The sequence below is a fragment of the Dryobates pubescens genome, chromosome 3 (assembly GCF_014839835.1).
Source record: "Dryobates pubescens isolate bDryPub1 chromosome 3, bDryPub1.pri, whole genome shotgun sequence".
Lineage (NCBI taxonomy): Eukaryota > Metazoa > Chordata > Aves > Piciformes > Picidae > Dryobates > Dryobates pubescens.
In genome coordinates, this window is record NC_071614.1 from 24,323,820 (window position 1) to 24,336,631 (window position 12,812).

The 12,812-nt window shown below is 41.4% G+C and overlaps 1 protein-coding gene across 1 annotated transcript; it reads left to right on the forward strand.

The window, feature by feature from the left end:
* Positions 1–2,300: 2,300 nt before the first annotated feature.
* On the forward strand, positions 2,301–12,596 carry SLC66A3 (solute carrier family 66 member 3). The gene is given in 6 exon segments (XM_054180166.1): positions 2,301–2,602; positions 5,879–5,961; positions 6,416–6,465; positions 7,102–7,167; positions 8,478–8,598; positions 12,511–12,596. Coding segments are annotated over 6 exon segments (708 nt in total).
* Positions 12,597–12,812: the final 216 nt, after the last annotated feature.

Consider the following 12,812-nt stretch of genomic DNA (forward strand, 5'->3'; position numbering starts at 1 on the left):
AGATAACATGCCACTACCCAGAACAACCTTCAGGCCTTCAGTGAACTGAATAAACCATTTCACAGAGCAAACACTAAGTCATCAGGGTTTGGGGTTTTTCTTTGCTTACAGTACTTTCATTCAATTGGCGATTCTTCTGTTCAGCCTAACATCAAGCAAACCATATACAAATACTGCTGTGTTTTCAGTTTGCCACAAATCTATGTAAAACACTGCATGCAAAACCAATGAACTACATGCAACCTCCACTGTTTCATTTATATTCCTGTGATGCACGCTTGTACAACATAACCTCAAACATGAAGTTCACAGGGATTCATTGGACTTCTTTAGTATAAGGAGGTTCTTCAATTCAGAGTTGAAATTCTGTCATTCTATCACCAAGGAGTCTCTCAGCCCAGAGGTAACTCCCTTCCTCATGACAAGTTTTTGTGACAGCTCTGCATTGGTCTTACTGCTCAAGTCAATAGTAAAACTCTCAGTCCTTGGGCACTACAAAAGTGCTCAACAAATATAACCAGACACAGAGAGTAGCTAGAATCACAGTTATCCTTTATTTTCCCAAACAAGCTAAATTCTGTTCTTCTGAAGCTCTGAATCTCTGTTTATTTTCCTTACTTCTCATTTCCAAGGTCCTATAGTTGCTGCTGCCAAGGCTGCCCGTATCTTACACATTGCCTACTAACTCCTCCTTGTTTCTGAGTAACAGAAATTGGTTGGACTGCTTAAACCCACCAGGTAGCTCCTCCAGATGTCAGAGCAATGTTACATTCCCAAAGAAACTTAGGCCCACAGCTGTGAGCATTTTTTTCCTGGGTATTTAAGGCTTCACCTGCTTCCTCTTTCTGATCAGGTCATTTATAGCAGGTGCCCTCTCAGTATTCCCCATACTGGTCTCCCCATGAATCCCAACCTCTCAGATTACAGTCACACTCAGAACAACTTCAGGTCAACACCCTAAAATACAGTACAAGTGATTCAGCATAGCTTAATTTTCTTGGACCTTCATCACAGTTTAATTCCCTCCATTATTCATAATCTGTCTCTTCTGTTGCTGCTGTTTAACTACACTGCTCAGTAACGGCACATCTATTTACCCCCATGCTCCAGTGTGTGATGCAGACTAAGGCCTATTTGATGATTGTTCAGGGACTGACTCAAAGTCACCTTCTGGCTTCTTGTCTTAAAATACATCTCTTGCTGGGACATAGCATTTATAAAGCATGAAGTGCACCTTGCAACTTCTTCCCTGTGACACCTCAGCCAGCCCCATCTGAAACTGCCTGATTGTGAGTCCTGGGGAACAGACTGCAGGAAAATGTAGCAGCCACATGTACTCCCAGCTGCCATACCATAGGAAGGGCTCTGCTTCTGTGCATCTGTCAGGGCTGCCCAAAAGTAGCAGAGCACCTGCAGTAGAACAGATGCTCATGTTTGTCTGAAATGGAGCTGGAGCCCTCTAGGAAGTGTAACCATGTGTCAGGGAGCGCTTGGGTACCTTAAGAATGTCCTTGAAATGTTCCTAGCATAGTGACACCTTTCCACCTGTATTGTTGGCCTAGGTTTGGAAGTTATATTCTGGGTTCCAATTTTAGTTCCATATTCCCATCCCATCTTCACTTGAATTTATTTCAGCTTTCTATCAACGCGTCGTAAACATTCCTAACAGGAGAGCAAGGGCTGCAGTGCAACAAGGCATTTGTTATAGAAGCCACTTAACTGAGGCATCAGCCAAATGTGGCTGGGGAAAAGACGTCAGCTGAGCACAGGACACGAACGGAACACCCCGAAACCTCCCTCTCTGAGATGGGGGGACGCGTGGGCGTGGCCAGGCGGAGGTCTCCCCCGCACAGAGCCCTCTGGGAAATGTAGTTTCCGCACCGGAGACCAGCGGGCGTTGCCCCGCCGGCACATTGCCATCGGAGCATCGCGCGGGACCGGCGGCCACAGCACCGCCCGCCACGCCGCGCAGGCGCCCTGGGCACGCCGGAGCCGCTATAAGGGATGTCGGTTAGGTACGCAGTTTCTGAGCGGTGAAGTTTTAGTGGGGGCTAGTCACCGGGTGGATGTGAACGGGGTTGCTCCGTCCGTTACCGGGCGAGTGTTGGGGTGGGAATGGGAAGCGAGCCTTTGAGCGAGGGCACCGCTGAGCGGCTGAGGAGGCGGCTTGACACCACACACACACAACCCCCACCCCCGTGCCCCTGAGTGTGCCAGTCAAACGGTGTGCCCTTTCGTCACCCGCCAGTGTCTCCCTCTCCGCTGGGAGCTCAGTGCCGTCGCTGTCCGGCCCACCGTGGATGGAGTGGCAGGATCTGTCCCTGGGCCTCTCGTTTACGGTGTGCGGAGGAGACACGGGGAGAGAGGCAGGGAGGAACCTCCCCTCTTTCTTTGCTTATCCCCACCTTCTGGGAAGGTGCGGGAAGCGTGAGCCGTTTCGAGTGTGGGGCGGCCGGGACTGGCTGCTGGAATGCAGCTGGGAGGCTGCGCTGGAGGCGACTTGTGCGGCGGAGTGGGGAAAGAGGCAGTTTCTGCAGCCGCGGATTGAGAATCGCTGTTCTATTTGCTTACTTCAGGGCACGTTTAAACTAGTACGGGAGAAGTTAATCTTGTCTGGCTTTCCAAAGTCGCATTCCTGTTGTAATTTTCAGCTATTTGAGATTAAAATACACACCTAAACCCTGGCGTTTACAGAAGATGAAAGACATCCATGTAGAAAAAGAGCACATTATACCAAGCCCTGGGTGTAGAAGTGTGAGAGACAGAGCGCCAAGTTGGTGCGGCATGAAGAACAGGAATGGTCACAATTTCAGCATGCTAAACATAAGGTCTGTTTAACTTTCCGTTGTTTGTTTTGCAGTATGCAGTTATTAAATTATATGCAGCAGCCTTTTTGCTGTGCCAGCTCTGTATGGCTTCACTGCATTGAAGGTGAACGGGGAATGCTGCTGTGTGGAAGAGGTCATTCCAAGGGGTACTGTCACTATCTTAGTAACAAGTTTGAGTGCATATTAAGCATTTTCACTTGTAAATGTGACTTTTTTATTCACATTTGAGAGAAATATTCTCTTCTAGTGTTGATATCTTAATGTGAATCTAGAGGATGTTTTAAGCTTTTGTACTTAAGAGAATCATTACAACCAAGTAAGAACAGTGAAGAGCTCAGCACAAATCATGTATCACTCAGTGTTGGTCAGGGACTGGCTGAGCGTTAGTCTGTGGATGGTGAGCAGCTGCACTGTGCACCACTTGTCTGTCTTAGGGTTTATTTCACTCTTTATCTTCATTTTTATTCTCTTACTATTATAATATTTTACTTTATTCATATCTTAATCCATGAGTTTTGATTCTTCTCCCCATCCCATCAGGGAGAAAGGAGAAGAGTAAGTGAGCAACTCTTTGGTGCTTAGTTGCTGTCTGGGGGTTAATGTGACAACCTCTAAACCTTTTAAATAAATGAAATTCATCAAACCTACATATTTGTGTGTGTTTTGTCTCTGAAGGCTGAAAGTAAGCCAAGTCCTGCACATCTGTACAGTGTGGCATTAAAATCTCTAACTTTGAGGCAGTTTCAGGTCAGCTCAACTTCATTGCTGTAAGCTTGTTTACCCTTCTACCTCTACTGTTCGACTTACTGCTGCAGGTAGTAGATCCAGATAACTGGTTGCAAAACAGGGATTCTGTAAAATTTGTGATCACTGATGCAAGGAAATGGCTTATACTGATTTTTAAGTGGAACTCAACTCTGCACTAAGCAGATCACGCTATTGGAGGACAGGCTGAATATCTATCCCCTGGCTTGCTTAGGTAAGCTCTCCTCTTCTGAGTCACATACAGTGACATCCATATGCTGCAGGTGTTCTTCCAGTAACTTCCTTTACTCAGGACATGCCTAAACAGGTCACAGTAGAAGCTGCACAGGTCAGTTTAGCTCAATGCCAGGAGTGCCCAGGGAGTCTTTAAACTCCCAGCTTCTGTGGAGTGGAATCACCAGCAAATGACAGCAGAAGCCTGAACTACACATCATTTACTTAGCTTAATACAACAGCCTTTTGTTCAACTCACCTTCCTATATCAACATGTGCTTCCAAAAGCAGGAGGCACTCCACTCAAGTGGCAAATGAACTAGTAAATGCAACCAAAACACCTCAGGACTTCAAACATGTTGACTTTGAAATACTGTAACTTCAGTCCCCCAAAAGGACTGAAATACAGATTGTTTGTGGAACAGCCTGCATGCAGCCTGTAGCTCAGATCACAACTGACTTCCTTAACACAGGGATATGAATGCTCTAAAATGTTATAAACATCCCTGTGTCACAATGTATCAGAATTCCCTGCATATAAACTGACTTTTGACCTATTCCCAGTTAAGTTCTCCAGAAGTTTAAACAGATCCAGTAAATCCTTCTGTCAACTCTGACTGTACACTGATTTTTCTGAGACAGCCATATGTCTACCAACACTACTGTGGAGCAGATACAGCAGACTTTCCTTCACTGATAGTTAATCTGCTCTGTACCCAGTTTTTGTCATGAGCTGTCTGATGTACAAATCCACTCTGAACAAAGGAGCAGCAACCAGCAATAATCAAAGACAGTACTGGCAAGGGCCCAGATCTAAGGTTTTATCATGTGGCTAAGACCTAGGCAAAGGGTAGTTAGTGCACTAAAGAAGACAGCTGGCTTTAAATGGAATCTGTGAATTAGCCAGAACGCCAGTGTTCCTCTAGAAAAATGTCTGTCTTGTAAGAAACAGACTTCTGCAGTATTTAGAATTCAAATACAGAATCAATAAGGTTGGAAAAGACCTCAAGGATCATCAAGTCCAACCTGTCACCCAAGACTTCTTTAATGTCTTATTTCTTGTAGGGTCAAATTAGACTCCTTGCTATGACCACCAGGCTTATGTGTCACTCCTCTGCCAGGCCACTGTACACAGACTCCAGTAGTCCCAAAGTTCCCTCCTGCTGGACTCAAAATCTTCAGATGCTGCAGGATAAATAGTCTTGTAAATAAATAAACAGTCCAAGTAAATGTTTCAAAAGAAAATATGCTGTGTTATATGGAGCATCTCTTAAACCAGCAAGCACTTCAAGAAATGATACTTATATGTGGCACATTCATGTGTGTATCTCTGAGGTTTTTGTTGCAGGGTTCATGTATTATTCTTTTTAGTCCTCTAAATCTGCCATCTTTCTATGCTGGAAACCCATCAATTTTTCCTTCCTTAAAACTCTGCCCTAAGAGTCCTTTCTATTTTCTTTGTAGCCTTGAAGTTCCTGTCAAATCCTATGGACTTTCATAAAAATTGAAGGAAGTAAAGAAAACTTGATAAAAGTTCATTTCCCATTAGATACTGTATTGTGGAATGGTAGGAAAGGCAATTGCCATTGTTTGGTGTACCTAACAGATTCAGAGTCTGACCATTGCAGTTACACAGGACAGTTTTGTAACAGTGTAGTCTAGGTCACCTGGAAGATGTTGTCTGCTCCTGCAAAACTTGCTTAATGAACCTGAACTGCAAACATAAATGAAGAAATAACTTATGGCAGAGCTCTCAAGGCAATTACAAAGAGACGGTGTCTTCTAAGCCTGGAAGCCTTTTTTTCTTTCTCATCAGTTGTAATTTATAAGTTATACCTTACACACTTGTGACAGATGTTGCCAAGAAGTGTGGGCAGCACTCTATCTCTTACTCTGTTTGAGGGTAACAGAAATAGATGACAGAATCATCAGGCTTGCACTTTGTCTTCATATTTGTTTGATCAGTTTCACAGTTACATTTATCTGGAGCCTTTTGGCAGAACCAAAACAGTTACGTTGCGAAGGAGCTGTCCTGTCTTTTCATACAGTCCCACTGTTTTGTGTCTGTTCAGCTTCCTTGTGTTTCTGAGGTACCAGATCTATTATGGTTACCCTCTGCAGACGTACCTGGAACATCCCATCGTCATTGCACGAGGCAATTTTTTTAAGCCATGTTTTGGGAAATAAACCGGCGCTTGTTCAGCACTCCAAGGCTCTGCACGTAGGTACAGTACTCCACTGCAGTGGTGTGAATCCACTGACCAATTCCCATCTGGAAGAGGGAATGAACATCTCAAATATAATGGAATTCTTACAAGTTTTAGGAAAAGACAATGTCAGATGGAGGATAGACATCTAATACATGGAGTTGTAGTGTATGCTCATCCTTTTTCCAGCAATTCCGCTTGGGAGAGAAACATTATAAATACCCCAAACTCTTAATAAAATCCTCATTTTTAGAGCTTGGAGTGTTTTGAACATGAATCAACTTTGAGAGATAAAACCTGTAATAAACATTTCCATAGGCATGGTGCCCAAGGGAGCTGTCTAGGAGTGGATTTGGACCTCTTTTCTCCCTTCTCTGATGAGCGATCTTTTATTTATTTGAGATGTCATTCTCCTCCTGCTAATTCTGCATTTCAGTGGGAGCATGAAATGAGCTTTGTTCTGTGCAGTCACGTCTCCTTTGGAATCAGGGCAGTTTGGTTTATGTAGCTTGTTTGCTGATTCTTTGCATAGCAGCTATGTCCTCATTTGTTTCGTGCTGCCATTGTAAATAATTTTCAGCCGCCCCTCAACACGCATTCCACATTCATCTGTTGATTTCTGGGGTAGCAGTAAAATTTCTACAAGAAGTAAGCTCCATATGTAGTGGTGCTGGAGAGGGCCTACAACTGATAAAGAAATAAGACCAATTCTTAGTTGGCATCTTTGCTAGAGATGCAGAAATGCTCTTTTTGCTTTGATTCCTACCCATGCAGATTGTACTTGCTACAATGAATGCAGCAGTGTTTGGCTCTTTTTAAAAACAGACTTGGGCTGAAATCTCAGGTCTGTGCTTTGGGCGAGGTCTTAAGAAACTCCAGGCAATGTTCAATCAGAGACCATATGAAAAATAGGAAGACTTAGTGTTTCAACCACTGCTTAGTATGTTTTATATAGATTGTATAGTCTGTCACAGAATTTCAGTAAGATTATTTCCAGATGTTTAAAAAACCCCTCTAATTCCTTAGGCAGTTTCAAGAGCTTTGGTATCCTAGATTTTTCAGTGCTATGAAACTTAACATAATGTAAGATTTTGGGGGGGGGGGGGGGGCTGTACATGTTAACACTGCAGAAATGGATAATAGACCTGGCCATGGTAAGTGCAGCATGATTATTTGAAATCAGGTCCTCATATGAAATGACTTTTTTTTCTGAAAGTCTTTTATCAGTGAAATCTCTCCTTATTTTTGTCCTTGGGAAAAAAATATCATTAGGTTAGCTTTCAGAACAACCAATCAGTTTCCAAATACAGCTGGTTCTCACTTCTGTGAATAGCTGGAAAACAGCACTGGCACTAGTGGCTCACTGAAAAATCCCAGTTCTGAGGTGAAGTTTTCAATTAAAACAAGCAAAGGTTTAAGATGTTGAAAAAAAGATTGTCCTTTCAGTGTTCTGTCATAATATCCACTAATAAACCTTCAATATGAGAGAAAAAGAGCATCAAAGTATTTGAAATAGGGAGTGCTAAATACTTCACAAGATCTTTTTTTCCTTTCCTCCTAGAATTTTGCAATAAAATACCATCTGGTAATGCCCTGAGTAGGCTAAGATAGCCTCTGCCCTTTTTATCAGAAAAGAGTTAAACTCAATTGAGATGAACTGGAGTTGCTAGTGCAAGAGGTGATACAAATGGGAGTAAAAGCTTCTAAGCCTAACACCGATCCTTACTTGCAAGGGCAATCATCTAGGCATGGCATAAATATATGTAGAGGTCTCCTCTACCCAGTAGCTTTGCAAAATCCCCCTAGAAGGATGACAGTGAATAGTCTGTTCTGTTCATTAGTTTTTCCCACCAATTTTCCACACATTCCTGTCAGTTTCCTCATTCTTTTAGGGTCTAGTTTGCCAGACATAATGGTAACAGATGGTCTGAATCAAACTTGCTGTTTAGACTAGATCAGTCTCATTTAAGCTAACTTTCATAAACAGCCTTATGTAGCAGGTTGAGCGGCTTTTTTATTTCTTTGCTTCATATTGTATTTGCATGTATCAAGCATTTGCCAACAGCAGTAACAGTTGTGCTCTTTGAGCTTCTTTCTGGGCAGTATCTTTGAAATCAGTAACTTGCTTCTGGAAACTTCAATTTTTTGCTTCATGGTTCCTTAGTAAGAAGCTGAAATGCTTGAGTTGTGATAAAACTGAAAATGTATGTCTTTTTAATTCTAAAGGAAAAAGACTATTCACTGTCATCCTTCTAGGGGGATTTTGCAAAGCCACTGGGTAGAGGAGACCTCTACACATATTTATGCCATGCCTAGATGATTGCCCTTGCAAGTAAGGATTGGTATTAGGCTTAGAAGCTTTTATTCCCCTGATATTTAGTAAGTTACACACTAACAGCCATAAGCTAAACGTTCAGATAACACAATGGCTGAGGCAGAATTTTTCTTTTTACCTGCTTTTCAGAATTTGTGCACATTGACCAGTGCAGCCAGTAAGCTGGCTCAGCTTTGGTGCCTCTGGCAAACAAAAGATTCTGGACAAGCGAGTGTCTTGACCTGGAGTATGTCTGCATATACCTGGGCAAGTAGGACATGAGCAAGTTGGTGCAAAACACTGAGTTTTCCTTCTTTTAAAGCCTTGTCATCTCCTAATGCCTCTTTGCCTAGGTCTTCACTCAATTGTAGTAGGTAAAATTCTCACCTAATGTAGTTTCCCTTAATGCTGACTTGTGAGATTCAGTTACCACACAGTCTCTGGAGGTCAAGTTTTATCATTGACACCAGCTCAGTCGCAGTGACGCTCTTGACTTAGAAAACATACAAATATGGTCAAGGTAACCTGATACAGTTGAAATAACTGTCTTTATGAAGAAAATACTTCAGTGTGCTAGTATTTAATAAAATCTGTCATGAAAAGGTGCTAGATTTTGAGTTAGACGCTCAGACAACACTTCTCTCAGTCATCTACAAATAAATACACACTTAACGCTAAATATCTTTAACCCTATGACTACACGTGAATACAGTTCTCAACAGAGGAGAAATGAAGGCTGTACCAAGAATGGTGATTTTTACAGTCCATGTGTTAACTACCTAGTGGTCTGCACAAACAGTTCTCCTACAGCTATTTGTCAGAAGTGCCTTTGTCATAGTCACAAAACTAGTTTAAAATACTCTTACTATGAGCCAGTGATGCTGGCTCTATTTCCCTGTGATCAAATGTTTTTAGGTCAGTAATTAGAAGTTGTGGTATGTTGGCTGAACAATGGCAATAAGCTTTCTGACTGGTTTTAGTCTGCTGCAAATGTGAAATAATTAATGTTTAGATTTGCTGTGGGAAGGAAAGCTGAATTCTTCAGACTTGCAGAAAGCTACAAGCATGCATGTGAACATTCACAATGGTTAAGTCATGCTAACTTGTGGGTGTAGCTTGCTCTCAACTGCTGAAGGAGGAGGCTGAATAAAAAGAGAAACAGTAAACCACATCCAGTCTGAGTTAGATACAGATCTAAAAATTCTAATTAGATCAGTGATTTTTCTCTTTATTAAAAAGACCCTTAATAGAGTGTCACTCAGCCTTGAAAGCTTATCTATGGAGAGGATGCACAGAAGTGGCAATGTCTATACAACGTGTATTTTCATGCAAGATTATCCTCTATTTAAATATAGGTATTTCATAATGTTTTGAAGGGATTAATGTGTCATATGTAATCCACTAACCACAATTCCTTCAATTTACAGCAAGAATCTTTACAGCTGTAATGACTACGTGATCATACAGGTGAGTAAAGTATGGGACTGTCCACTTTGCTGAGGTAACAGCTGCCATGGTAGTTTTCAGCTGTTTTCTAAAAGGAATCACCTGGTCTCAGAAGAATAAACCATGAACCTGGTGGGGTAGCACAGTGAGGGAAGGAGTTACTGCTAAAAAATTAGCACAGGGTTACAAATAAGTCAAATACCTGAAGGAAACAAAACCACCTCTGCTTATGCTTATCGCATGGTGACAAAAGGTCCAAAATACATTATTTTTTTTCCAGAAGGCAAAAGCACTAGAAAAATATTTCTGACCATAGCAGAATAAAGCATTTAAAATCTTTAAATGCATAAATAAATGCATTTAGTAAAATAGATCTTCAAAATGCTGCAATAAGTCATATAATGATAGAATCAATAAGGTTGGAAAAGACCTCAAAGATCATCAAGTCCAACCTGTCACCACAGACCTCATGACTACTAGACCATGGCACCAAGTGCCACGTCCAATCCCCTCTTGAACACCTCCAGGAACAGTGACTCCACCAGCTCCCTGGGCAGCACATTCCAATGGCTAACAACTCTCTCTGTGAAGAACTTTCTCCTCACCTTGAGCCTAAACTTCCCCTGGTGCAGCTTGAGACTGTGTCCTCTTGTTCTGGTGCTGGTTGCCTGGGAGAAGAGACCGATCCCTTCGTGGCTACAACCACCCTTCACTGAGTGATAGATTTTCACTGTTGTGTTTCCTTATTGTGGAGCTCGTGCATTAAAAAATAATGTAGAAAACTAAAGTTCAGCTTATTATATGAGTGGTTTTAATCACAACATTCAGAAATTTATGGAAGGCTGAAAATTAAGTGGTAGGCTGGTAAGAAACTCACAAAAAAATATATAATTTGAAGCTGATTTCCTTATGATGCTATTTTTTAAATAGAATAGAATAGAATAGAATAGAATAGAATAGAATAGAATTAACCAGGTTGGAAAAGACCTTTGAGATCATTGAGTCCAACCTACCATCTAACACTATCTAATCAACTAAACCATGGCACCAAGCACCCCATCCAGTCTCTGCCTAAACACCTCCAGTGATGGTGACTCCTCCACCTCCCTGGGCAGCCCATTCCAATGGCCAATCACTCTTTCTATGAAGAACTTCCTAACATCCAGCCTAAAAAATAGGCAATCTCCAGGCCACCTCAGGCTCTTGAAAGCCCTGGGAGAAACTAATTCTGGATCATCTAAGATAGTTCGGGGAAGGGCGGGGAATAATAATAAGCCAAGCAATGTCTTTCAGTCTATCTGCAACACCTCACATCTCCGCAATAGATTCCCCTTGACCTCTGGATGACCTTTTGCATCTCAGAAAGCTTTCCTTCCTGCAGAATGGAAAGTTAAGGCACAGAAATCCTTAGAGTGTGTGTATAAAATGTCATTACATTCAACTTTCAAATCTTCATTCAAATCTACATTTGAATCTTCTTACCATCCTGACAAAACTGAAAGAATTAAGGAGTATAGTGGGTTCTAAATAGCTCAACATCAAGACTTGATGGATGTAAACACAGGAACAAAATCACATTGTACTGTATTTGGTGGTTCCTTGTTTTAGGTCCAAACTGGTATTTCATCAGAAGCATCACATGAATTGATTTTATATTTTTAAAGTAGTCCTCTGCAGCACAGTAAGGCTTTAGTTTTACAGCAGTTCAAATAGTTCTTTCACTAGGAAAGTTAATCCCCTTTTCAGGGGCTTTTCCTGCTTGCTGCTTTCTCTTTGACAGGGTTAACTGGTATAATGCACACACAGATTTCATCCAGGTCAATTACTGAGTCCAGTTCACCCACAGCTACACATTTATGTTGAGAAGAGAGAGAGGTATATTGAGAGGAGGAAAAAAAGGGAAAAGCCACCATGAAAGTCAAAAACTGGCTCTGGTTAAAGCACAGTACAGTTTGGAACATGAAAGGGATGGCAACAAATATTGATGCAGTGCTGCTTTAATGGAAGATGTTCACAATGGACTTCTAGCACTGCAGACTTTGGCATGTTTATCGTGGTTTTGTACACATGCATGAAACTGTCAAATGCCACGTTTCTGAAACAAGTTTTCTGTATGTTTCAGAATACTCTGAACATTCATTCCAGTTACCAACCGGAACATTAGATATATGCTTCAAATTGTGGTCTCAGGGGTAGAACTACTGTGCTTATTTTGGATTCTAAACTATCTGAAAGTTAATCAAGATACTGAAAAACTGGTTTTTGTTGGGTTTTTTCCTCCGTTGTCAGATTTCCCCTCATTAAAATCTGACAGATAAAAGTATTTCCTGTCTCCCTGAAGTCTAAACCTAACAGATGGCAGTGGAGAATAATCCTTTTATTATAAACATCACATGCAACTATAAAGGACATACACCTAAAAGTAAACTCTGGAGCCACAGCTTGTACATGCATTTATGTGAAGCTACTGGTTTTGTCACAAAGGAATTAAAGTGTAGTGCATTATTTTCCAATATCATCTGTAGCAGGTAAATGCTCTTCCCTGCTATACTTACCTTGGAAATTTCTGGGTTGGTGAACATGGTAATTTAAACTAGTTGACTGAAAAGAGTTGCAGAATGGGAACCAGGCTGTTTGTACACTATAGAAGGTTTACAACACAATGTGTCTTCTGAAAATGACAGGAGCTGATTCTTTTAGATTTATGCTCAAGGGTTTGGTTTATTTTTCCTTTTAGTTCTCTTCCACTTCATAACCATGCTTGTTCTCAATGTTTGGGTCACAGCCACAACCCTGCACCACAGGAAAACTAAAAAAGAATGATTAGAAGACACTCACCAGCACACCGTAGTTACCATCAAAAAAATCCCTGATGCAATTAAACTTGATGGAACAAGGTTGATGAAGCTCTCTCTCTCCCCCTCTCTCATAAACTTAGTATTTATTAGTACAGTCATGTTTCTTTTCTCTTAGAAATAATTCTGATAAGATATTATTAATGTAAGCAGCATATTTTTATTGGTCATTTAAAGACAAGTT